This window comes from Triturus cristatus, chromosome 4_2 (genome assembly GCF_964204655.1).
Source record: "Triturus cristatus chromosome 4_2, aTriCri1.1, whole genome shotgun sequence".
In the NCBI taxonomy this organism is placed as follows: domain Eukaryota; kingdom Metazoa; phylum Chordata; class Amphibia; order Caudata; family Salamandridae; genus Triturus; species Triturus cristatus.
This window is the reverse complement of record NC_140586.1, coordinates 293,097,720-293,125,359: the sequence shown is the minus strand read 5'-3', so window position 1 is coordinate 293,125,359 and position 27,640 is coordinate 293,097,720. Positions and strand designations below refer to the sequence as shown.

The following is a 27,640-nucleotide window of genomic DNA, read 5'->3' as shown; positions in this document are numbered from 1 at the left end:
CGGTGGAGCGGGGGGCATTTTCTTTTGCCACAACAGTCAGCGGACTTACCTGGGAGTTGAACGTCGGCCTGTGTAAGGGGTGCTTACGCTGTGTGTCTCCCCCGCCGCCAAACACCATCGCTGGCCGGAGTTGGGGGAGACTACAGCTCCCGTGATCCTTTGCTCCTTCCGGCCAACAGCGCGCCCGGAGGCACTTCATAAGCAGCGGCTCCCTCAGTGGAGCGGGGGGCATTTTCTTTTGCCACAACAGTCAGCGGACTTACCTGGGAGTTGAACGTCGGCCTGTGTACGGGGTGCTTACGCTGTGTGTCTCCCCCGCCGCCAAACACCATCGCTGGCCGCAGTTGGGGGAGACTACAGCTCCAGTGATCCTTTGCTCCTTCCGGCCAACAGCGCGCCCGGAGGCGCTTCATAAGCAGCGGCTCCCTCCGCGTCGCGGGACGCGCGCGGGCGGCGCCGGGCTGAGCCCGGGCAGAGGGCGGGCCGTCTGTGGCCGTCCGGGGCTGACCGCGGCTGGGCTGGGCTACATTTCGTTTCAGTGACTCTCTCAGTGATTAATTGCATTCTTACCTGGTCCCATGTGTACAAGTGTACCAGGAATTATTTAACTGTTAAACACGGACAGTTGCTTGTCGTGTATTTGTTTATTATTTTAGTGATTTAGAGATTCTGGTTGATCCAGACTAAGGCTATTCAGAGTGTGTAGTTTTATTACTTCTCTGATTGTTTATTTAGAGAATTAATCATGTCTACAGCCACTAAGGAGATTGTGCGGTCCAATATAGCCACCCTTGACAACTATCTTGTGAAGGTAGTCGATAAAATTAACAAAGAGCGTCGACTTTCCTTAGGCCGGGGGTGTACTTTGGATCCTTTACCTAGTACTCTCAACCCACCCATCTCTTTGCCTATATTACCAGGGGACGTTAGTGACAATCTTGATTGCCCTGAGCCACCAAGAATGGTTTCCGTTTCAGAACCAGAGCCTACTTTGACCACGTCAGAAGCACCTCAAGTACCACTGGTTTTATGCTCTCTGGTTCCGAGAGTGCATAGAGTGCTAAGATCAGGGAAGGGTGCTGGTAGGCCAATTATTTCAAAAAGGGGGGGGGGGACCATACTAAAAAAAGATTGGACCCCCCATCTAAGTGTGTTGTGAGTGATCCAGTCATAGAAATTGAAAACACCCAAGTAAAATTAGATTCTAGGCAATTAGAGTTTCTGGTTAGTATAATAGATACGAAACTTGATAAGATCATTTTGCCTTTAATGGATAAACTTGACACTCTCTCAGAAGAAATTAAGAGGCTGCGCGGGCTTTTAAATTCCCACTCAGGGACCAAGCTTAATACAGAGGACCCATTAATGGTTAAGGCACCAGAACCTAAAACTCTTAACATCCCCAATGAGGATCTTTGCCCTAATATCACAGTCATACCGAACTTAGCGGTGGGTCCAAACACACCACCTACATCCTTTGTGGTGGATAAGCCAGGGAATATCGCCGTTAAATCTAAAAGTTATGGCCATCCTAGACCTAATTTACTCCCGGAATGTGCACCTTACGGGGTGGTTCTGACTAATGTTCCACCACTTCAGGTTAATGGGTCTCGTAGTATTCCAGAAACTCATGAGTCCCTTAAGAACAAAACGGTGGCTTGGTTAAACCGAGAGTGTGGTTATCCAGTAGCACTGTCTCATCAAATCTTAACTACTACTAGAGCTAATTGGATAGGGAACTCCTCCAAAAGCTTTGGTGGCGATTGTGTGATCGTCAATTTTAACGACCCACAACTAGCTACTACTACTTTGCTCAGAGCCACCTCTCGACCCTTGAATGAACAGGGTATTTCACTCAGACCGTTGGGGTTTTTCTATCAACATGTTGTCAGTAAACCTTCCAATGTTTTTAAAAGGGGTAGTGGCAGTGCCTCTAATGTGTTTAACAGGTCTGAGGTGGTTACATCTAATCGGTTTCAATGCTTGAGTGATCTAGATTGTAATGACTGACTGGTTCCTGATGTGGCGCCCTGTGAAGATGAGGTAGTACTCAGTGGGGTGGCGCTAGAAGGAAATACTCCCGGGACTTCAGAAAATGTTAGTACCCCCTTGACTTCTGCCCGTTAATCGGTCCTGCAGACGATATTGTGGGGGTTAAAGGAGTATTTCATGCAGTTGACAATTCCAGCTTAAGCTCAAGCATTTCCCCCCGGGTTGAAGGCATTGAAACATCCTCTGGCTTTACAAGTAGCCTTTTTGTCAGTTGGAATATTGCTGGTCTAGCTTCAAAAGAAACTAGCTTGGGGTGGTCAGAGTTTATTAATCTCTTTGACATCTGCTGTTTTCAAGAAACATGGAGTAAAAAATTTTCAGGATATAATGGTTTTGTTTCTTACTAGTTACCTGCAACTGCATCCATTTCTGGTAGAGCTAAGGGAGGGCTTTTGGTTTTAATTTCCATCAAAATCCCCATTATTGTTAAGAAACATGTTCTATTGGGAGCCCACTCACAGATTGTATGGCTCTCAGAGAAGGATGGAAGAAATATTCTTTTAATCAATTTTTATAATAATATTTTTGATAGCACCAGGTATTTGGTGGTAGATGCACTGAGTAGTGCAATTGAAGATATTATCAATGGTTCTAATGTTGTTTTTGAATTTATTTTTGCAGGGGATTTTAATACTGTAGCTTGCCCCCTCTCTAGCCACAGTTTGTGTGGGATTACCAACCGCTTTGGGGATGTGGATCTTCATTTTCCTCATAATAAATATGGGGATTCTTTGAACTGCCTCCTAGCGGCTCTTGACATGGAAATATTGGTTACTGAAAAGAATGATCAAGATGAGAGTATTCCGACATTTACAGGGAGGGGGGCAAATACTGTCATTGATTTTATTTGTATGTCTTCAAGTCTTGTCCCATGGAGTTTGGCACCCAAGGTTGTGGATATTGTGCTTAGCGATCATAATTGTATTGTTGTAGAGACTGTTCTGTGGAACAAAAAATCTGTACCCATACCAGAGACTATAGATAATATTGAACCACATAGACCCAATGGCATTAGGTTAAGATGGAAAGGTGACAAATCGGAAATGACGTCTGATTTTATTATTAATAGCTGCTTACCTGAAATCACTGTGATCCTTGTGCAGGATGACGTCACTGCCGATCTTGTCCAACATTTTGTCCGCATTAACACCATTATAGACCGAAAATGTACCCAATTAATTGAGGGTAAGTCTAAACAACAAAGGGGTTGGTTTGATCGTGCCTGTACCTGCGCTCTCAAAGAGCTCAAAGATGCTCTGGCAATCAAACCTAGAGATAGGGACCAGGTGTGTCAGCTCAGATTTAACTATAAGAACATTGTTAAGCGCAGGAAGATAGAATTACAACATGAGGCCTGGGATAAATTGTCACAGGCCGCCGAACTGAAAGATTGTTCACTATTCTGGGCCACGGTTAATTGCCCCTTTTTAAAAGATGAGAAGACTCCGGAATTAACCTCAATGGTTTGTATGGATTCTTGGGTTTCCCATTTTTCTACTATTTTTGATTCAGGTAATGTTTTGCTCAATCATAATGATTGTTGGCCTATAGTGCCCCTGAATATTAGTATTACGGAGGTTTTAGATAGCATTGCCACAAGTAAAGGTGGTAAGGCCCAGGGCCCTGACGGAGTGCCCATTGATGTCTACAAGTTAGTACCGGAGATTTGGGGCCCTATACTGGTCAAGGTCTTTAATGCCGCAGCCTGCCTTGGGGTGCCCCCAACTTGGGAGGAATCAATTATCATACCTATTCATAAGAAAGGCGACAGGGGGGATGTAAAGAACTACCGCCCCATTTCCCTGTTGGACTCCTCTGTAAAAATAATGAGTAGGGTACTGCTAGTTAGGCTGGAAGAATGGGCAGAAACCAATGGCATCCTGGCAAATTGCCAGTATGGTTTCAGAAAGGGCCGTGGGACGATTGAGCAATGCTTGAATCTTGAACTTCTAATTTGGAAATTTACCCAGGCTAGAAAGGGCTCTATTTATCTCTGCTTCGCAGATTTAAGTAGCGCCTTTGATCTGGTGGATCATGCTATTCTCTGGGCCAAGCTGATTGAAATGGGGGCCCCTGAGGGTATTATTTTTTTCCTGGCCCGTCTTTATGAAAAACTCCGAACTAGTGTTAGGTACGGTTCTAATGGGGAGTGTACCACTAAATTTCGGATCGGCCGGGGCATAAGGCAGGGTTGTGTTCTTGCCCCCCTGCTTTTTACCCTTTTCATAAACGAAGTGGACAGTGTCCTACAGTCAGTAGCGGCTGACGCCCCTAGAGTTAATAACATCAATGTCCCGGTTCTACTCTATGCGGACGATGCCGTTTTATTGTCCAGGACCCCGATAGGTCTTCAACGTTTAATGGATAGGTTCTCACAGTTTATTACATCTAGAAAGCTTGTGATTAACAAAACCAAAACCTAAACCATGGAATGTGGTCCCGGAAAGATTAAGCCTCACTCTTATTATATCGATCAACACAGGGTTAAATCAGTTGATAATTTCAGCTATCTTGGAATAATTTTTTCTAAGAATTGCAGTTGGGCCAATGAGCATACTAGTGTTAGAGCCAAGATGGCTAGAAGCTCTAATGGGGTGTTCACCTTTGCAACTAAACTAGGTGATAAACGAATAAGCGACATGCTCAAGATCTTCCAGTCACGATGCCTCTCTACTGCGCCTTATGGGGCGGGGATCTGGGGCTACACCACGGCTGGGTGTTTACAGGTGGAGGAGAATGTCTTCTTGAAAAAAATGCTGAACCTACCTAAATCTGCCTCAAATGACTTAGTCCATCGTGAACTTGGTATCCCATTTCTAAATGATTTGATTCTCCTTAGGCCATTATTGTTGTGGCGGTCAATTTGGCTGAAAGAAGAGACATCACTAAACAGAGCCATTATCGATGACTGTCTTGCTGCTGACAACCATTTAAAGATACCATGGATTAAGTATATTGTCAACAGTTTCCAGGAGATCTATGGTATCGATATCAAAACTGATAGATATGGGGCCGCAGTAATTTCCAAGTCAGAAAGGAAGCATATTTTTCTGCTGTGTAAATCTGAGATTAGGATTGGTAATTATGGCACTCTATCTACTTGTGTGCAATATAATATTATGAATGAATTGAAGGGTTTTCAGCCGTATCTCACCTTGGTGAACAGAGCCTCCCATAAGTTTGTTTTAACTAGACTCAGAATGGGGATGGTGCATAAACTGGTCGCTTTCCCTTCTGTGAACAAGCAGCCTGTTGGCCCTTGCCCCTGTGACAATTCGACAGAACAAAGCACGATGCACTTTCTTTTGATGTGCCCATTGTATGGGAATTTACGTGTAGCTTTTTTAAAACCGATTTTTTAAAAATTTGGTGTTAGGACAGTTCATGATTCTTTTAAATTGCTTTTTAATCTGCATCACCCTGATATTTGTTTTTTTTCTGCAATATTTTTACTAAAAGCTATCAATATCAGGAAAAGCATGAGTTTTTAATTATTTTACTCTCCCTTCGTGTTATTTCATATGTTTGTTTGTTTATTATTTGCTGACCACTGTGATGATCTGTAATGCTATCAATCTTTACTATGTATGTGCTTATATGGACATTATCTTTTGCTCCGAATAAAGCCTTATGAAATGAAATGAGAGATGGAGGATGGGAAGAGTCTCTAGAAGTGGATTAGGGAGAAAGATGATGAGGTATCGGATGAGTCTAGGCGGGATACCTGGGGGAAGGGTTTAGGCTTGTTTGGGAGGTCTGAATAATAATAAAGAGATTTGAGATGATGCAAGGAGGGCTAGGGAAGAGTCTATAAAGGGTTATTTTGGGGACCAAAGTAGTAGAATAAGGTTTGGGATGAGTCCAAGAGTGTAGTTAGAGGATATATTGAGAGAGGTATACGTTGAGATATAAGGTATCTGCCAACAAGTAGTGGCAAAGCCAATAGATCTTGCCTATGCAAGAGCTATTGGCTTTGTCAATGTCTTTTAGCAATGTTGTACAGCAGTGTGATTGCTGTTCAGCATGGCTAAAAGTTAGTTGAGTGGTGTAGAGTAGAATGGCTTTAGAAGAGAGCAGAGGAGAGTGGCGTAGAGTGGCGTAGAGTGGGATGGAGTGGTGGAAAGTAGTGCAGAGTAGACTGGAGTGGCGTAGATTATGGTGGCATAGACTGGGGTAGCGTGGAGTGGCGTAAACTGAAGTGAAATGTTGAGGAGTAGTATGCAGGAGTGTGGCATAGAGTAGAATAGCACAAAGTGGAGTGGCGTGGAGTGGCATAGACAAGAGTGGAGTGGTGTAGAGTCGAGTAGAGCAGAGCGGCATAGAGTAGACTGATCTGGCATGGAGTGGTGTGGAGTGGAGTAAAGGGGCGTAGAGTGGAGTGGTGAAGTGTGGAGTAGAGTGGAGTAGCATAGAGCATCGTAGGCTGGAGAGAAATGGCGTGGAGAGGCGCAGAGTAGAGTCACAGAGTAAATGTGACATATAGTGGAGTGGTGTGGAGTACAGTGTTGTGGAGTGGCACAGAGTGGAGTGGTGTAGAGTGGCATAAAGTTGTGTAGAGTGGAGTGGATTGGTGTAGAGTAGAGTGAAGTGGTGTAGAGTAGAACAGAATGAAGTAGAGTGGAGTGGCATAGAGCAGAGTGAAGAGGCGTAGAATATAGTGGCATAGAGTAGACTGGCATGGCATAGAATGGAATGGCATAGAGTGGAGTAGCGTAGAGTGAAGTACTGCAGTGTGGTGTAGAGTTGAGTAGCGTAGGGTCAAATGGACTGGCATAGTCGACTGACATGGCATTGAGTGGAGTGGCATGGAGTGGCCTAGAGTGGAATGGAGTGCCGTAGTGTGGCGTTGCGTTGAGTAGCATGGAGTAGAGTCGATTGGCGTAGAGTGGAGAGGAATGGCATAGAGTGGAGTGGTGCACAGTAGAGTGGCATGAAGTAAAGCGGCAGAGTGGCGTGGAGTAGAGAGGAGTGGCATGGAGTGCTGTAAAGATGAGTAGAGCAGAGTAGCGCAGAGAAGATCAGAGTAGAGTAGCGTATAGTGGAAAGGCATGGCGTGGAGCAGAGTGGAGTGGCATAGAGTAGACTGGCAAGGCATAGAATGGAGTAGCATGGAGTGGAGTGGCATAGAGTAGAATGGAATGGCTTAGAGTGGAATGCCACAGTGTGGCGTATAGTTGAGTGGTATACAGTTGAGTGCCATAGAGTAAAGTGGTGTGGAGCAGAGTAGCGTGGAGTAGCGCAGAGTGGAATGGCACAGAGTGGCATAAAGTTATATAGAGTGGTGCAGAATGGTATAGAGTAGAGCCGTATATACTAGACTGGTATAGAGTGGGGTGAAGTGACGTACAGTGGAGTGTCATAGAGTGGAGTGATGTGGAGTACAGTGGCGTTAGAGGAGAGCAGAGTATAGGAAAGAGGCATAGAGTGGAATGACAGAGTAGCGTAGAATGGGCTAGAGAGTCAAAGAGCAGAGTGGCATAGAGTGAAAAGGTGTAGATTATAGTGGTGTGGAGTGGAGCAGAACAAAGTGCAGCAGAACAAAGTGGAGTTGAGTGCAGTGGCACAGAGGAGAGTGAGGTAGGGTAAAGTGGCTTAGAGTGGGGTGACTTAGAGTAGAGTCTCGAGGAGTGGCATAGAATGGAGTGGCGTAGAGTGGCATAAAGTGGTGTAGAGTGGTGTGCAGTGGACTTCTGTAGTGTAGAGCGGAGTGGCGTAGAGTAGAGCGGTGTAAAGTAGAGCGGAGTGGCATAGAGAGACATGGTGTAGCGTGGCGTGGCATAGAGAACATGGTATTAAGTGGATTAGAGTAGATTGAAGTAGAGTAGATTGGGGTAGAGTAGACTGGAGTAGAGTGGCGTGGAGTAGAGTGGCATGGAGTGGCGTGGAGTGGGATAGAGTGGCATACAGTGGAATGGAGTAGAGTTGCATGGAGTGGCATACAGTGGACTGACACAGAGTGGAGTAGAGTAACTTAGAGTAGACTGGTATGGCATAGTGTGGAGTGGAATGGCGTAGAGTGGAGTGCCATAGTGTGGCGTAGAGTTGAGTGGTGTAGAGTCGAGTGACATACAGTGGAATGGAATGGAGTGTAGAGGAGTGGCATAGAGTGGAGTGGCGGAGAGTAGAGTGGCGGAGAGTAGAGTAAAGTGGCATTGAAGGGAGTAGAGTGGAGAGGCATGGTTTTGAGTGGTGTAAAGTGGCATAGAGTGGTGTAGAGTGGAGTGGCATGGAGTGCCGTAGAGCTGAGCAGAGTATCATGGCATTGAGTGGAGTCGCCTAGAATGAAGTGAGGTAGAGTGAAGTGGGGTAGAGAGGAGTGGGGTAGAGAGGAGTGGGGTAGAGAGGAGTGGGGTAGAGTGGAGTGGTGTAGAGTGGAGTGGCGTGGCATAGAGTGGAGTGACAAAGGGTCAAGTGCAGTGAAGTGGCAGAGTGGAGTGGAGTAAAGTGGTATAGAGTGGCATAAAGTGGCTTACAGTGACGTGGAGTGGCTTTCAGTAGACTAGAGTGGCATGGTGTAGAGGGGATTGGCATAGAGTAGAGCAGAGTGGGATGGAGTGGAGAGCAGTGGCACAGAGTAGAGTGGCAAAGAGTAAAGTGGCACAAAGTGGAGTAGATTGGAGTGGCATGAGGCAGATTGGAGTCACTTAGCGTAGAGCAGAGTGGCGTGGAGTTATATAAAGTGGTGTAGAGTGGTGTAATGTGGAGTGTGTAGAATAAAGCGGAGTGGCGCAGAATAGGCTGGAGTGGCATAGATTAGAGCAGAGTGTCGTAGAGCACAGAGGAGTGGCATGAAGTGGAATGGAATGGAGGAGCGCAGAGTAGAGAGGAATGGGGTAGAGTGGAGTGGGGTAGAGTGGACTAGACCAGAGTCTAGACATAAAGGGAAGCATTTGGAAGTAGCATGCTTCACCCTGAGGAGCAGCCGATCTAAGCATGATTATCCTGTCTCTGCTGGAAAGCGATACTGTATAGTAGTGTCAGCGCTTTAGGTGTAGCGGCATCTTGATGAACTGCTGCAGGCATACATATAGTTATGTTGTCATCTCTCAGGCCAGAATGCACATAAAGGTTTGTTAATGACCCATTAGTGGGGTCGCCCGCCTCTTCTGCAGCAGCAGTAAGCTGCCAATGGTTTGTTTCATTAAGTTTTACCAACCAATGGCCAAAAGACAGGCCACTGGGCAGGAGCATCATCAAGCGGTCATCCTCAGCTTACATGTCCTCGCTAATGCCAGAGCATATCTAAATATCCCAACATTTGTCTTGTAATGTTCTTGCCTTGGGGAAAATCACATTTGTAAGTCTAGGTTCCCTTTCAACCATTGGCTGTCTTCTACCAGTTTCCTTCAGGCAGTGGCTTAGACTTTGTCAATCACGTCTTGACTCAGCCCAGTAGAATATTCATCTTTCAACTAATGCTATTTGCTGTCTGACTGTATCCTTCCGCGTCCACTCAAGTATCTGCCTTTAAGTGCATGTTGGTCCATTTTACAACTATAGCCCTCTCTGGCCACTCCTGTAGTTGTCTTCTTTTTGTGACTTGCTCTAATGTGCTAACCTGAGTCCTGTCGATTTGAGGATTTCATCTGCTTCTGAAAACAACCGTAAACTACCTACTTTCAAAGAATCTCTCTGTTAAAGGTTTGTGTTCAGAAGGCTGGCATGACACTATAGAATGATCTTCCTTGTTCTCTCAGAGCCAATTATCAGCCTATTGCCTTTAGGAAAATACATTTTTGTCTATGATTAACTTCACTCTAACCATGTATGATGGCTCTGTCTAATATTAGCTCTTAGCGCAAGGACAACCTTTTGGGTATCAGTTCGCACTTCATGAACCTCAGTAATATAAAATAACACATCATAACTAGGTTGTCCTGTTTTGGGTTTAAACCTATAATAACTGACAAAACCTCACCGAAAGAGAAACAGCTGTCATCAGAGTAAACATATAAAACTGATAAGCACCTGCACAACCATAAACTAAAACGCCAGTCCAAGAATAGAAAATAAGAGAGAATGAGTAATTTATATTACTTCTGAAGGGACCAAAACTATTTAACAGGTCTAACAGTATTGTGCTTTAGTTTTTTTTTGTTTGTTTGGGGTATCTCTAAAATATGATTTCCTTCCTTTTGTGTGCTCCAGTTTTGTTTGCTTGAATTAAATGGGCAGGGTTTAGAAGCATTTTTTTAGTTCTGATCTAATTATGTTTTATACTGTAGAGAATCTAGGCAGATTAAAATCACATTTGATCTTTTGGCAGTGTTTAATTTTTTTACCGACTGGTGAAATGGCTGGCTCATAAGAATCTTGGCGAATATATACTATCAAAGTTACCCACAGACAGACACACAATGAGTAGATCCATCTGATACATCAGCCCCCTTTTCCAACAAGCGAGTATTGACAGCAGGTCAACTGCTAAACACCCCAGGCTTTAAATATTTAATGCAAGGACAGGTACAGGTCAAAACAGTCCTATCACCATATATGTGAAATAGTGGTGAAAACATGGCACAAGACGTTTCACATACCAACAACATTCATAGCTGCAAAGTGTTCTATTGTTATGTGTGATGCCTTCAGCCAATCCTGGCTTTTTTTACCCAACTGCACTTTTCTCATGGGTATTTGACCCCATACCTACACTGTTAACAGCAACATTTCAAGTACCAGACTACAATGTGATTTTGTTAAAAGGTCAGGGCTAAGTGATACATTTGCCATGGAGAACACTTGGCATCATTTAAAGTCCATATAACAGTAGCACCACCTTAATGAAGTCAAGCAAAGAGTGCAGAAAAGCAGTTGTGGGCTTACTTAAAGCATCAAGAGACAGTTGCCTTGAAATGCAGGGCTACAAATTAATGTGGTGTGATTCAAAAGTGTAAAGGTTTTACAAGGTACTATGCTGTTGGCAAGGTTGACCACACTTACAATGTCATAATATTCATAAATGGGTAGGTGAATACCAGGTATTTGCATTAAAACATTTGAATATAGCACTGTTACTGTTTAACCAAGTAACACTCCTGCAAACCAGTCACTGTACTGACAGAGTGAGTATTAGAGGTAATGAGATGTGAAATAGGGTAATGAGATGTGAGACTCAGTGAGTGTGCAATCCACGGACTTTCTATGCTTAAAACCTTCTAAAATAAGTCCATTTGATATTCTGCCAATAGAAAGACACTATGTACCATGAGTTACTTCTTTAAATTAAATGTGTATAACAATCACTGAAAAAACATGGTTTGTAGACACAGGAAAAACACAGTAGTCTATTTTGGGGGTTAGCCAGCTGAATAAACACGCATAGCACAGATTTCAAAAGGTCTGGGAAACACTGAGAAACACCACTGAAATCCACACATTAAAAAAACAACTCACTGAGATCAGGACAGCCTAAACATAAAATAATATAACATAACACTGCCTGGTTCAGCACATTAAACTGAAAACGTATAGGATTTCCAATCTTTAATAATTAACTGTGAATGTAGTTATGGTGACACATGGCCAGTAAGGGATTAAGCGAGTGCAACACTCTCCTACTGACTGAAGAACTCCAGTCTATGTATCAAGCCATCGATCCATCTTGCACTAGTGGGGTTATCAGGGAACTGATTACCCTAACTTCAGGACCGAAAATTCAGCAAACAGCGACTCATCACAATCTTTGGACTACCATCTCAACGTTTAGGTCAACAAGTGGTTGAGGTCAAGGTATGCACTAGCAGACTTTATTTAATGTTGGCTGCACGATCTCCATGCGTGACTCTACTGAAGACTATCAAAATCAACACAGTATATCCCCGAGTACAAGGGTGCTCAGGCACTGATGCTATCAAGGCCGCTATTACCAAACTGGATGCCTGATGAGACTCCCCAAGTAGTATGTTCACTGGTAGAATCCAACCAACAGACTGTATCATAACTTACTGGGGACAACCTCTGAGATCCAACAGGAGACTTAAACAAAGCACTAGACTACTACCACAGGACCCACAGTTCTACCACTCTAATGACTGGGACCACAATACCAGGAATTGTCCCTGAAACCCATGGGCGAAGAGAGGCTAGCTGGACAAATGTACATGTGTAATGTATTGACCTGGTCACATACCCAACCAATAAGGCAGAAATAGTTTGAAGCCGAACTTTGATAGCCTTGATGAAGAGTGGCAGCCTGCACACCCTATTTCCCAGATACTTTAATTTTTCTTAAGTAAAGTGCAAGAAAACAGGGAGTATAGATTACTTACGCCTCTCGGATCAAACAGAAGTTAGTCAAACCCAAGAGACGAGTCCACATGAAGAACATTGAGATTCTGTTGATAAAGGTTGGGGTTAGGAACAGCCTCCCAGGTGAACTCATATTTGGTATGTGCACCCCCCACTTGCAAGAATAGCTAAATGATAATTTGGAAAGCCTGAGCAAAAGGCAAGCAGCTGGAAGGGAAGGTTAATAATAACAATAATAATAACAAGTCCCATGTCCCCAAGAAGCCACAATTATGAAGTCACCAATGACGTGTGTTTGAAAGTACCCCTTTTTGACATGATCCCCCCACTTTATGCTTGGTATTTGATGCAATTTCGACTGAAGTGCACTGGGGTCCTGCTAACCTGGACCCTAGTGCCTGTGCTCTTTCCCTAAAACAAGCTAACTGTTCAGTTGTTCCCCAACTGGCAATCACTTCTGTAAGTCTCTAGTAAATGGTACCCCTGGTACCTAGGTCATGGGTACTAAAGAGAATCTGTAAGGGCTGCAGCATGCATTGTGCCACCCTAATGGACCCACCACCAAACTCATGCAGACTGCCATTGAGCCGCGTGAAATGGTGCAAACAAATGTGTAAACACAACATGGAACACATCCTGAGAGCCATGCTTACAAACACTGCATGAAATATGTGTAAGTCATCGCTACATCAGACCTTATAGCCCTAAGGCAGGGTGCATTATATTACATGTGAAGACATATCGGCATGAGTAGATATACTCTTATGCTAATTGAATTACTAGATAATACAAGTGAACAGTGAAGCCATCTTAAGTATATTTACTGGGCACTGGTCATTCAGAGTTCCCAGCTACAATACGGCGTCACTTAAACCTATGCTGTTTGGTACCCAAAACCTTGTCTTAATAAATCTGTAGTGATGTCAGTAGTTGATTTATTTATATATGCACGCAGAGGGCACATTAGAGGTGCCCCCTGAAAACCTACCAGCCTCTTAGTTTGCTGGCTGACTGCTATCATCCAGCCTGCCACCACAGACAAGTTTCTGACCCCCTGGAGGTGAGGGTCCACGCTCTCAGAGGTTAGAAACAATGCCTGCTCTGTCAGGAGGAGTTTACACCTCCTCCAGCAGGATGGCTAGTGATTTAGCATGGCAAGGGGCTTCAAAGCCCCTGCCGCTTTTGATATGCGACCCCGGCTTCACACAGACCTGAGAGATGCCACCCCCTGCCCTGAGGCCCAACTGGCACCAGGAGAGATGGGAAATTAGATATGCAAGTAGGCATGTTGTACCACGAGGCTAGTCCTACCCCTAAAGTGGGCTGCCTGGTGTGCTCCACGAAAGAAGGATTCCACCATCTTGCTTTTGATGGAATTAGGAACTCTGGGACAGGGTAATGCCCACTCCCCACTGGAAGTGGTCATATAGGGGGTGTAGTGACCCCAAGGGCATGTAACATTGGCTACTAAACATCACTCCCCCTAAGACCCCTAAATTCAGTATTTAGGTGGCCCCCTGTTACCATGAACTCAGATTCGCCTCAATAAAGAAGAAGAAGGCCCAGAAAGAGCAGAGGAAGGGAGAAATATGCACCAGCTGTGGAATTTTGGTGCCAAACCCTGCCGGCCTGCGCCTGTCCTGACAATCACAACAATCCGACTATTCCTGCAGTTATGCATCCTCCAAAGGCCTTGGAGGGCTGCCAGTACTTCACCAACCAGTCAGCATCTCCCTTGAAGAGGAGCAACCACTTCCCTGCAACCTGCAGGCACCAACCGCTGACCACCGGGTACACCAATGCAGCAGCCACCCAGGAGGATAACACCGTTCTCCAAAAGGTCAGATCCGTCTCCTCTCCAAGTTTGGAGATGCCAGGATCCCCCAGGAACGGTCCTGCACCAATACCCGGGGTACCAGACTCCTTGCATTAACCATGGCTTGTTTGAAGTCCAATCCGGACTCCGACACCACAAAGACAAGCCAACCGCCGAGGAACGTCAGCATCGCAGAGGCCAGGACCAGAAGTGGTCCGCTATCCTGTTTTGTCCCCTCTGGAGGTCTGACAAGGTCTTTGACGCACTGGAACAGCCGACCAAAACCCTCTGCACCCTAGCCCCCCAGCCCAGATCCACAAATACTGACTGTGCCCCCCTAATCCCAAGACCCTCACAAACTGACCCCCCCCCCCCTCCTTGGGAGCTACGGGACTTGTCCCCCTCTGCAGCCTATATCTAGCCCCCCCCCTTTTGTCAACGGTGTAGCACACAAGGCTACCAATCAGGACCTGCTGATGCAGACACCAAACAGACAGTTAACCAACTGGTCATGCTGCTCAACATGACGACCCTGCTCTTCGGAGGAGTTGGGGGAAGAGGGTGGGGGGAGGGGATGTATCTAGGGATAGATGATCGATTTAGGATTAGTCATAATGATTATGCACTGGACCTGTTGAACGAAGGCTCCATTATTCATATGCCTGTAAATGTGGCCTTGCATGTCGATCCGATGGTGGAATTGCTAGAGACTATATTGTAAGGTTTATAGGGGGAGCGATTACTCAGAGAGCCTGTCAACGGGGTTCAGTGGGCACGGCTCTACTAGGGCAACTGTCCAATTGGATGTTTTAAGGAAGGGTTGATTACTGATTGTCATGTGTTTGTATGATCTTGAATGTTAATAAACATATTTACAACAAAGAAAATATATATATATATATATGAAGACCCTGCTCTTGAGAATATCCCATCACCACTTCAATGCCTTGTCTGGGGTAGTAGGCACTATATAAATGCACTTAGAATCCCACAAATTCTAAAAACAGGAGCAATGATGAAACTCTGGGGCCCTCCTTCAAGAACAAGAATGGCTGGGTATGGTCAGACAAACCTAAAAACACTGAACTTCCTCGAACAGCACTGACAGATTCTTGCACACCAACATTGTTTTGCCAAGGTGATCAACCTGACACACCGTTGTTTACCAGGAGGTGACCCAGAAATTCATTTTAGGATGTGTTTTTCTAGCCAGGCGAGGCACTCAAAGACCCTCTTTGAACTCTGCCTGTCACAGAAGTTTAATTTTAATCAATAGGGCTGCCCCTTTTTGCTCTAGTAGAATTAAGCCACTTGATACCCCAAAGCTACACCGTTGGGTAATGGCAACAACTTAACATAACTACAATTGAGCTGGATCAGTCAGGAAAGTACAGACAGTCAAGAACCCTCTATTCCTATCAGGTTTGATGATGAGAAATATAAGAACAGCACCAACAGATGGAAGGCTTAGCGCAACAAAATAAACCTTAATAACAGTTTTTACAAACTCTTGCAGGCAAACAAACAAAAAATGTGAAAATGAAGCACCACTGGCTCTTTTTAACACGCCTTGCTTTTCCCATTTCTCCAAAGAATCTTGTCTCTTGAAACTGTGTCTAGAAAACAACATATAGCTTTTTGACCAGGCAAACGAAAATCTGGAAGCATAATCCAAATCCAGGAAGCTTTAACTGGGCCATATCTAGCAGCTCCAAAATGGAACTCTTGAATTTGGCCTGAATTTGATTCATGCCAATACTCTACAGACACACTAATACTAGAAGAATGCCTTTCTTTGGAATTTCATGCATACAGAGAAAACAATCGGTTCCCTGTGTGCTCGATATGTTCCATTCCTCCCCTTGTCTTTGACGTACACTGGGTCCCATCTGAATCCTGAATACTTTAATGATACCAGGTGACTGAACGGCTGCAGGCTGGCCTTCCACGTTTGCCCCATAAATTAATGGGACCTTCCCCACATACACAACCCAGTACCACAACCCAACACATCCACACAAATCCTACAGGTCCCAAAGGAACATGCCTTGCTTCCTGCCAGAAATTAATCACTTGTGAATAGCCCCCTTCACAGTACATGTCAGCTCTACTGGTTTAGAAGTTAGGTTTCTACCTTGTTGGTAAAAGCAAAAGACACACAACTGATGGACGGAATGCAGAACAAATCAAAACATTCGCCCCAGTCAAGAGATCTGGGTTAAATCCATCAATCTTTTGCTCACCATGCCACCCCAGTTTAGACCTGGGCATATGCAAATCAGTCCTGACCCTGTGCCTCATGGGAACAGTCCAGCCCGAACTGCCAAGCCAGGACATTGTTTTGCCTTCTGTCCATCAACTGTTGTTTTTGCATTTGTCACCCAGAGTGGGAGGGGTATGCCCAGACGTGGGCCCCGTGCTCTCCATGCCACTGGAATCAAGCTATCCTTTCTGAAGAGGGGTGAAACCCCCAAACCGGTCTTAGGATGCTTGTTTCCAGGCCAGGGAGGACCTGGCTTGGCAGTTCGGCCTGGACTGTTCCCATGAGGCACAGGGTCAAGACTGATTTGCATATGGCTGGGTTCAGACTGGAACGGCATGGTGAGCAAAAAAACGATGGATTGAGGCCCAGATCTCTGTACTGGGGTGAATGTATGACATTGTTCTGCATTCTGTCCATCAACTGTTGTTTTTGCATTTGTTGGTAAAAGAGCAAACTATCTATGTTCCAGAGTCATTCACTTGCTTTTAGTGAAGCGGTGGATTGAACCTGTGAAGGAACTAAAGCCAGAAAAAAGAATTACCACCAAGCTTCTGATAGCTGCACAGTACCTTGAAACGCATACCAATCAATCAATCAATCAATCATAGCATTTGTAAAGCGCACTACATACCTGTGAGGGTCTCAAGGCGCATCAACCACTGCAGCTAGTGACTGACAGCACAGTTGAGGAAATATATTGAGGTTAAGGTTAGCAGCGAGAGCGCCCTAAATTCATTGTGTCTAAGCAACACTGCAATTTCCGCTTGTCCCGTTCTAAGGCTTTCTGAAGCGATCATGATGTTAATTTGTGGCTTTGAAACCTGAATAATCTCTTTTTTGGACTCTGAATGTTGGCAAGTTTTACCAGGCTAAAAACCAAGCTGCTAAAACTGCACATAATCCCCATCCTGCTAAAGAAATGAAGATGGAAACATAACCAGATGATGGATGACTGGCTGCAAGGGCTCACTCTTTTCGAAGTACAAGAAGGCTAAGAGGCATGGAAAAGATGAAAGGCAAAACAATGGAATGTCTGGTCAGTGATTTGTATAACTGACCATTCTAGTGGTGGGTTGTGTTTATGAATGTGTTTTTGTGTCGATAGCCACCCCTCTATTTCCTAGAGGTTTGTGTCGCAACGTTATGTATTGTGTTGTCTTTAAGTGAGTACTGTAGCTATGTAAGAGGGTATTGGGGCGGGAGGCTGCGTTGCAGTCTTTCTGTGGTAAGCTCAGATGATGACTCAGCAATATTTTACCTCAATAATATGAGTGTTAAAAAAGTAAAGGAGAAAATGCCCTCGATCAGGACAAGGAGGGCGGCAGTGTGCAAGGGCGTTATAACAGAGGGGCTAAAGCACAGTAGATGTCACCACAAGCACGCAGAGTCCCCAAGGCAGGGTTGTGGTAGTCTACCTCAATTTTGCCACAAAGTACCCCGACCTAGATGCTCTCGTCAGAAGGGTAAATACCATAGGCTATGGCACTAGAGGACTGCAGGTCAGTGAGGATGGAATCCTCCAGTCCTTTGCGAGTCAGTTTTGTCAGGTGTGACTAGGACTGCAACTCCCAGAATCCATTAGGTTAGTAAACTAAACCTACAAATGCACTTGGAGGTATCTCGTAACCTCATGTATATGTATCAGGTTTTAAACTCTAAAAATTACACAAAATAATGGTAACTATGAGTCACTCAGAAAACGCTTATGTGTCTCACACGCCCATCTGCCAACCCGACACCATCCTCTATTGATACTGGGTCATCACTACCCTCCTCCCTGAGTTACCTTTTTAGGTAGTCACACACGTTAACAGGCACACACTCCATCCAGCATGCTGCTCGCCCACCCTCGCTTCAGCCCACCTTGCAGATCTTGTACAGCGACTCCTGTCCGTCTCCCTCCGAGTCTTTGAAGTAGTCGTGAGCCGGGAAGGTGCGGTGGATGTCTCGGGTGATGCCACTCTCCTGAGCCGAGTCCTGCCAAGAAATGAACACAAGCCATCAATGCAGAGGCCTTCCTTAGGCTGGAAAACACATCTTACGTCACTCCTGTTGGCGAGCATGGAGTACATTTCAACAACAACCTCGATAGCTTTCATGATAAAATGTCCTGTCTGTAATACGTATATATACATGTGTGTTATGTAGAGAGCCACTGGCATGAATTACTATCTTCAAGTCCAGCAACTCACAGCTAAGACATAGCAACAGTTGCTAACAAGAGCTGTGACCCACTGTTGCTACGTCATAAAGGAATCCCAGGCTGCACGGGCTGTGCCGCCTAAGAGCCTATCAGAGCAGCGCTGGGAACCTCGAGCACAGCTAAGAGGGAGTGAACGGAAGGCACAGGGAGTGGTGCGGGTGGGTGGCAGTAAGCCACGCCCCCTCCACAATTTGGACACCGAAGAAAGGGCATGTATGGATCCCCAATTACTCCTCTTCCTCTAAGCAGGGCGGAGGATTCTGGGATCCATACATACCATACATTTAGATGCATAGAAAGTGAACCTCGGGGCTCTGTGTGACATCACTGACAGCTTGAGATTTGCTCTCGTCTGTTAAATGTCACTCAGAACCCCTTAGTGAAAAACATACCCGTAATTCACTGTTACCCATCTATAGTCACCCTAAAAAACACAAAGGCTAAACGTTATAATTAAGTATTAAAATGACATAAGAACTAAACTTTTTTTTAAAAAACTGAAAAACTGAAATTCACCAGTTATAATTGTTGGACTAACTATAATGTGTACCCTCGCCATGCACTGCTTATGAATTATAACATATTACATCTCTCATGATATGTTAAATTACATCATTGATGACACCACTAATGACATCTCAAATGACATGACATGGCCACTGCAGGGCGGCCAAACTCACGTCAGAGAGACCAACCCCTGCTGCACAAGGTCTTCGGCCATGCATAGCAGGGGCTGGCCTGCATCCAGAACCTGCAGTTAACTCCCAGTAGGAGTTAACTCCTACTGTGCACAGCCTTTGACCATGCACAGCAGAGCCTGATCGTGGAGCCTGTATACAAACCAAACCAATTGCAGGAGACAAACTCACCAGATGCTCCCAATCCCCTGTAATATAGAATTCTTTCAAAAACAATAAATATAAACCCACTGTTGAGATCCAACCAAATAATAGAATCTCCATTTAGTGAAAATACAAATGAATAGAAATACAATAAACAACTTAAAATACAATATTCATTACAGCAGAACCTGTCCTCGCTCAATGCAATGGGGTTGCGGGAGCAATGACCTCTTAAAATAGGGGGTGCATAAGCAGACAAGAAGAGGGAGATAATGTCACCACAATAATGCAGAGTCCCAAAGGCAGGGGTGTAGTAGTCTACATCAATTTCGTCCTACTAAAAAGTACACGGAACTAGCCACTCTCGTATGAGGGGGTAGATAGATACCCATGGGCAAAGGAGGATGTTTGCTGCATGAGAAGAGAGGAGAAAGGGAGAGTATGAGGGATGGAAAAGAACATGGACAGGAATAAAAAGCAGAGGAAAGAAGAATAGTGAGTTCGGGGAGTAACCCTGGGAAACAGCACTTTAAAACAATCCTTAGAAAAGCAAATAGGTCTCAGCAATTGTAGAGATATAGGCGTTGTCAATGGTAATGTGTTTTATGCCTGCATTTGTGTACAGTGCTGGTGACATTGACATATGAGTTGTCAGCAGAAGAATGGTCCTGTAGCTGGTGTTGGCCGTTATGTCACCACTGAGCGGGGGTTTTGGGCATTAAAATGTAGCTATCCTTAATGAAACAGAGAAATATGGAGAGAGGTGGAGAGTAAAGAAACAGACGGGTGAGAGAGAGCAGAATGTGCGGGGGTAGAGGGGACACAAGCACACGTCTGAACCTTGCCCTCTCATAGGTTTTGAAGTTACCCACCCGGGTGAAGAACTGTATCGGAACAAGAATGCTCAGGTGTTGCTGTGTTTTGAAATCGCGTGACAACGAACAAACACATCGAGCCTACAATGCTTGATAACGTTACCTTAAACCCAAATAACTATTCAATTTCTAAGTTGCAGTTTGCAGCTGTTGCCTGTGTAGGTCTTTCGATGTGCTGAATTTAAAGAAAGGGGGAAGAAACCCCGCAGATCAGCACAGCTTCTCACAGACACGCGCTGTCTGAAAAAAAATCACCACACATGGAACATACAGACATGTGATTCAGAGACAGCGGGCAGGTGGCAAAAGGAGGTCATTTTCTATATACACAGTATAAACGTAAAATATTCAGCCATTCTACAAAGAGAGTCACTGCTTCTGAATCATCACGTCACCCACTCAGCTGATAAGAGGCTGCTTGCTGTGTGTGGGATTTGTCTGCTGACTGCCTGTGGTTTATAATGGTATTGTCAAGCATCAGGTTGCTTAGTGTTTGTGACACATGCCGAAAGGGGTGTTTCGAAAATTAGCCCTTAAGGGCCAAAATAAATCTTCTCACTTTGAAGTCTGAGAAAGAAAAGTAAACAGGCGCACTCGGAATACAGTGTCTGACATTTGACCTCCAACTTTGAATGCGCAGCAATGTGATGAAATCAGAACACGATTTACAGTCCTGTTTACAGAAACAGAGCGAGTAAAAACACAAGCGCTCGTGTGAAGTGCTCTTCAACAAATAAAATAGTAGTTCCTCAAACAGTTGTTAAAATGGGAGCAGTGAATGGACAGTAGTGATTGGTCCATGCTCTCGGGGAGGGCTAAATACAGGATGAGGCATGATACATGCATGCCATTGACAAATGGGTAGAAAGAATCTGAGAGTGACGATGGAGCGAGCAAATGGGAAACCTATGAGTGGGCTACAGGCCACAAATTATGTACAACATGTCTCTTCGAGACCGCGCATTCGCTGTCAAGTCGAGACCTAAAAATAAATTAAATTCACCTAGTGAGACGACGTGGGAAGGTATGGGAAAACAATATATGCAAAAACTAAGAGCAAACCAACCTAGAGAGTCTATTTTTACACTCATGGCATTTACAACATAAAGTATTCTAAAAAGCAACCATGAAAAACACATTCTGTGAATTGGTTTCTACCAAATGGTAAATGCCGTTCATCTTGGAGATTTTGATTAGGCAGTTTGGGTATCACTACTGCCCTCCCTTCTTCCTGCTCGACATCATAAGCTATTAATAACCCTATATTGACTAAATGACCTTCCTGTCTAAGGTATACATGTTTTTGCCACAAGGTGTTGTTTGAGGAAGAATCAACAATTATTCTAAACACTTCTGGATGTAATAACACCTGCTGCCTCCACTGCACAAATATTTACACTCAACGCTATATGAAGAGAAAGCTTAAGCCATATATCTCCCAGAGGCAATTCACTTAGTAGATTTTTTTCCAGTTTAATATAGCACAAACTCGGCCATAGTGCTTAACGAGAACCAGATTACGCCATCCATTATTTTTAATATTACAGTAACAATGGTTCAGGAAATTAATTTAAACAAAAACACAGAAAAATAAAATAAGGTACCCACAGCAATTGCTTGAAAAAAATACTTGTTATTGCACATTATTTGTAGGCACTGGGGGTTAAGCAATTTGCTCAGAATCATAGGATATTGAGCAGAGGCCAAGACTCAAACCTGGTTCCCCAGTTCCATGGTCAGCAGAACTAGATTTAGGGGACTTACCATTAGTGTTGTTAAAGCTAACATTTTAATCTTTGGGTCTAAGACGTTTAAGATGAAGTGGCGGCCTTCGGACTGTAAACTATAAAAAGAAATACCTTACAAATATTTGTGTGCCCTATTGTTGAGTAATCTACCATGGTGAAGAAATTCAGGTGATGCTAAATCAAAAGTTGTGACGGCCCAATGAAGTATAACTAAATTCAACAGAAAATACGGGTGTGGGTTTTCCTCTGAGCCATTCTTTAAAGCCTACCGAGGCAAAACAGTTACCTATGCTTTGCTTTTTTTGGGGCGGGTGACAATTTGGACTTGGTTGTGAGATTTAATTTTATTCAGCTGTAAGAGAAATACCTTGTAAAGGGGGTTCCATTTTTTGATTACATTTTTTGTTTGCATTGTAAAGATGGAGTTGTTCCAGCAAAGTGTTAGCTAACTTAAAAGGAGTAAAAGTTTTGTATGCGCTAGCTAAAGGACAGATGGGAAAAATGTCTACATAATGTTATCAAGGAGCTGCCAAATTCCCAATTTCAATAAGCTAACCAAATACTTTGCTGGCATTACGGTCCTGGGAGTCATTTATTTTGTGTATGTATTTTCCCATTAAAGTGGGAGTATCTGGTTTAATGAAGTTTGAGGCATCTGCATTAGGTTTGAGTTGCTCAGTTGAGATGAATTATTTAATTTCCAAGAACGTGAATTTGGATTTATTGAGCAACTGTGTTTTAGATTACTTGTCCCTTTTAATTCATTCTTAACTCAGAAAAGAAATTTTAAAGTTTAGAAGAACAAGTTATTTACCTTTGGTAACACTCTTTTTGGTGCTTACTTTATCTAACCCTGGACTCCTCACCGTTAGAATATTCCCCAGGTACCAGATTGGATATGGAAGATTTCATATCTGTGCTCCCACATGCCATTAGGTGGCACTGTGTGGCTCCACGTTGGCTTTGTTGCGCCCCGGAATTGACAGACCTCAGCCACATATAAGTGCCACCCCTGAGCGCCAGCGCCAGTTTCTTGCTTAACTTTTTCCTTGCCCTCATATGCAGATTACAAAACAATTGGAGGTACCAGTGGCCAGGTCTTTCATTAGGGACCTTTCAGATGGGGAAAAAGAGACCACTCCACAAAACAGGGAGGTGGCAGGGCAATGAGTTAGATAGAGGATCCACCAGAAAGAACAATACCGAAGGTAAGTAACTTGTTCTTCTGATGGATACTTCTAACCTCAGATTTCTCACCTTTAGAAAAGATACCAAAGCAGTATCTCCCAAGATGGAGGGTCTGTAGCGGGGGTCTGACCAAAATGTCCAGCTGGGACCGAAAAAGTGAAATGCCTTTTCATTAGGACCCGACAGTCATGTCAAATTTTCCTAATCCAGACTGGTGCTTGGAGAATATTCTAAAAGTGAGGAATCTGTGGTTAGAAGTATCCACCAGAATCATTATTAAACCAGGTTGGGGACACAACAGCTTTTTGTAAATTAATTAAGACTAGAGATGGTTTTTATTATAAAGACTTGAGGTCAAATACTCTGTTCAATATTTGCTATTCAATTGTCTTCTCTTTCCAGCCAACATTTCTGCTTAGCATGAAGCATTTTGAAATGACAGAAGCTTAGAAAATATTTTAAATTTCCGATAAAAACTTCCATGAAAAGGTAGGGATGGCTCTCCAAATGTGAACGAAGCAACCATGGGAAATTAAATACTAACTAGAGAATGAAGGTAGAAAACACTACTTAGAAAAGTCCAGGGATGGCAAACGCTACTCATACTTGCATTCATGACTCGGGCATAGGCGTACTCGCCGACGCTGACCTCAGGGACCACATTTCATTGGGGTAACACGCTTGGTAGGTGGAGCAGTGTGCGACCAATTAGTCTTAAGTTTATTTTCAGGCTCCCTTGAGCCGGTGGAGCCGGTGGAGCCGACGGGCTCATGGTGTACGCCCTGCGCGCTACGAGAGGTATTTACCTGATAACGATTTTAGCAGCTTACACAGCAACCCTACACACTTTCCTACTCCCTGCTGACGAGAGGCAACTACCTCGAAACACGTGTCCAGGGATGGCAAACGCTACTCATACTTGCATTCATGACTCGGGCATAGGCGTACTCGCCGACGCTGACCTCAGGGACCACATTTCATTGGGGTAACACGCTTGGTAGGTGGAGCAGTGTGCGACCAATTAGTCTTAAGAATGTAAAATTATGTTGCATCTGGGTTGTTATTAGTATGCTCTCGGTGGGTCAGATGTGAGCTGGAAGGATGGACAAATTGATAAAATGTGTATGAAATGCTGATTAAAAATGCATCCTTCTCAGAATATTAGGAGAAAAGCAAAGAAGATGAGAACACTCCTATTGCCTCTTGTAGAAATGTCATTATTGTATCAGGATTTTGAAATTTAAAAACAATTTTAAAAAGGTCAAAAAAGTTCTGCTAAAAACTGTATTCTATTGTTAAATGTATGCGCCGCATTTTTCAGCCTATCTTGACAGTGTAGCTGCCTCTAGAACGTGTGATCAACAGAAAAAGAGTTTTAAGAAGCATTGCTCAGAGAGGGGCTTCAGCGCTGATTACATGTTGATCTTCTTCTCATATTGAATTTGATTGGGCAGAAGTTGTGTGCTCTCGCTGGAAAAAAACTAAAAACGCTTGCATTGCACAGATTATGCTCAGGACAGTGGCTCTGTGATGGATAATGGTAACAAGTCAAGGTTGGGGGCCTGATTGCTTCAACGTGAAAAGTTATGTGAGATGTCATCCATTTGATCTGTTAATTATGATGTTAATTAAAAGTTATCACAAACGCAGTAGGTCTGAAATATTTATTGTGAAAAGCTTATGTTAAAGCCAATAGTTGTTCATGGGTAGATTGTTGTTAAACAATGTTAAAGACTGTGGACACACATTTCCTAACATAGATTTCCGCAGGTTACATCAACAGGCAAGGTTTTGCTTGGCCTCTCAAACCAACCCTGGTTTTTAGCATTTAATTGTTTTTAGTTCTTGTTTTACAGCAGAGCTTTCTGCAAGGGTTTACAGGATCACCATAAAAACAGCTGTAAGAATTATTACTAAGACAGGAACTGTGTCTTCTCCCACACGAAAATCTTATTGTTGGCAAGCATCTGACTGGAAAATAACTGTGTTAGTCCGCCTAAGAAGTAGATCTGTTGCCCATAACTGATAATGCCATTGTTAACACAGATCCCTGGTCAAATGAACTCGGAAGAGACTTTGTGTGGCATAACCCTGAGCTCAATACAGTAGGAAGGGGTTTAGCATGGTGAACTCTGATAAATATTATAGGAGGTGGTTTAAATTGAACTGCTTGACAAACAATATACAAGATATAGTGGGAACTCCTTGATAATTAGAATCAAAAGGGGGTTTGCATTTTAAACTCCTTTGCCAAACACCATAGGCAGGGGCTTTACTTTGTGAACCCTCTGACAAATGGAACAGCCCTATGGCACTGGAGCACTTTACATGAGCACCAGATTACTCCACACAAGGCCAGATTCATTTTTTGCCTTTTTGAAGGCACTGAGAAATTAAGTCACTTGCCCAGAATCACAGCATGTTGAGCTGATGCCGGGATTTAAGCTTGGTTCTCCAGTTCCAAAGTCGGCAGCTTTGACACTAAGACCAAATCCCCTCCCAATATGCTCTTGAAAAAATATGCAAAAACATCCCTCCATGTTTTTTTTTATTTTAAAAGATAGAAACTGAGCCTACATTAAAGGTGCACACGGCACAATGATCTGTGTTTAGCGTATCCCTTACTATGTTTGCCTGATTTCTTAATTCTACCATCTTTAAAGACATTGTGTGCGCAGAATCCTTCACAGGTTCGAAGATGTGCCCGCCAGTGGGAAATGAGGTGATGAGAACATTCAATTCTCACTTTTATAATCAGATTCACAGCACAAGATGAAGCAGTCGTATGAAGTCATTTGTCTTCTATTCACAGAGGCATGCAATTCTTGGAAATTCAATGATTCTCTGAAGGGTGCAGCGAGCTGGAGCCTGCTGAAACTAACTACAGATGGGCCACAAAAGAGAGCCAGCATTCCAGGTCTTAAGGGAAAGCAAACCTGACAAAACCTCCCACAGAACCTTAAAATACAAATTAGTATAAATGCAGTCAAAAAATTACTCTGGAGAATCTTAAGGTAACTGTGCTGTTTTCGTTACGATACATGTGAGTGGGTGAGCTTCCAAATATGTTTATATGAATGAATGATGCACGTTTGTAGAGCGCACGGCTACTCAGGAAGAGTATCCTGGCGCTAACTAGTCTCCATCTAACGAATCCAGAACATCCCTAACCACGAAATAACCAGGTTTTGAATAGTTTCTTGAAGGTCCCCAGGTCAGTTACAGCTCTGAGCAATTCTGGCAGTAAGTTCCAATCTTTGGCTCCCGGGAACCTGAAGGAGCTACCTCCCAACTGGGCTCGGCGAATTCTAGGAACGCAGGCCAGGTTCAAGGAGGATGACCTCAGGGTTCTGGCTGGCATGTAATGGCTGACTCTCCTTCTGAGATAGCCAGCGCCACCGCCATGAATAGCTTTGAAAAACAGTACCAGAGCCTTAAATCTGATCCTCTTTCTCATAGGAAGCCAGTGTAAAGCCTTAAGGTGCGGGGACATACAAGTCCTGGGCTTAAGCATCAGTACCAGTCTTATACCACTGCTTGAGGATCAAAGTGTCTATAGGTGCCTCAATTATAAAAGTACTGCACGTGTGTGGTATGCTGTCAATGTACACTCCAACCTAGATCCATTTCACAAGGGTGCCCAACAAAAATGCAAGGACTGCTGCCCCCCTTCCCCCCGAATCTCTACCTGAAGAATGATGGGCTGACACATGATATTTGCTTCATTTTACTATGAAGATTGACACCTTTACTTGCAGCCCTCAAAAAGCTTCTGAGCAATCCTTGCTGTAGACCAAAGAGAAGAAGGGGGGGCATCCAAAAGCTCATCACAGGCTCCCTCATAAGAATGCAAGGCTCATAACTGCTCGTAACTGTCACACTTTTGAACGATTAAAGGATTAGAACTATAGCTATCATGTTATAATCTTTAGGAACAGAAAGAAAGGCAGCCAACAGGTCAAATTTATATACCCTTTTGGAACTATGAAAAAGTAACAACTGGGCCTAACTTTATACCCTTAAGAATTATGAATTTCTGACATTGGTTTTCATTTTGCACTTTCTTGAATGAGCAAAGGTTCACATGCGATCCTCACTCAATCCCGGGGGGAACAATGGAAGGTTCACAAACGGTCCTCTCATTATACCTTCTTGGTATGCTAGTTCAGTAATTCAGTATGTTTTAACGGGCCATCTAGTGAATGATGACACAAAAGGGCTGATTATGATGTCGAAGGGACCGCCACCGACTGACCGTCAGTTGCAGTCCCACTGACATCTGCCCGTTTTCTGCCTGCCGCAATATGATCGAAATGCTAATGATCGCTGAATGACGACTGAGCCAGCCTCGGCTCCGCGTCGGGGTTATGATGTCATTTTCCAACAGCCTTTCCATGTTGGTCTT

The 27,640-nt window shown here is 44.0% G+C and overlaps 1 protein-coding gene across 2 annotated transcripts in view; it reads right to left on the bottom strand.

Annotated features, from left to right (window-relative positions):
• RABGAP1L (RAB GTPase activating protein 1 like) overlaps positions 1 to 27,640 on the bottom strand; it is a 1,225,189-nt gene that overhangs the window by 436,660 nt on the left and 760,889 nt on the right. For both annotated transcript variants that reach the window (XM_085601582.1, XM_085601581.1), the window contains exon 16: positions 18,243 to 18,356. In XM_085601582.1, coding sequence (XP_085457708.1) covers positions 18,243 to 18,356 — 114 coding nt within the window. The remainder of the gene's footprint in view (positions 1 to 18,242; positions 18,357 to 27,640) is intronic.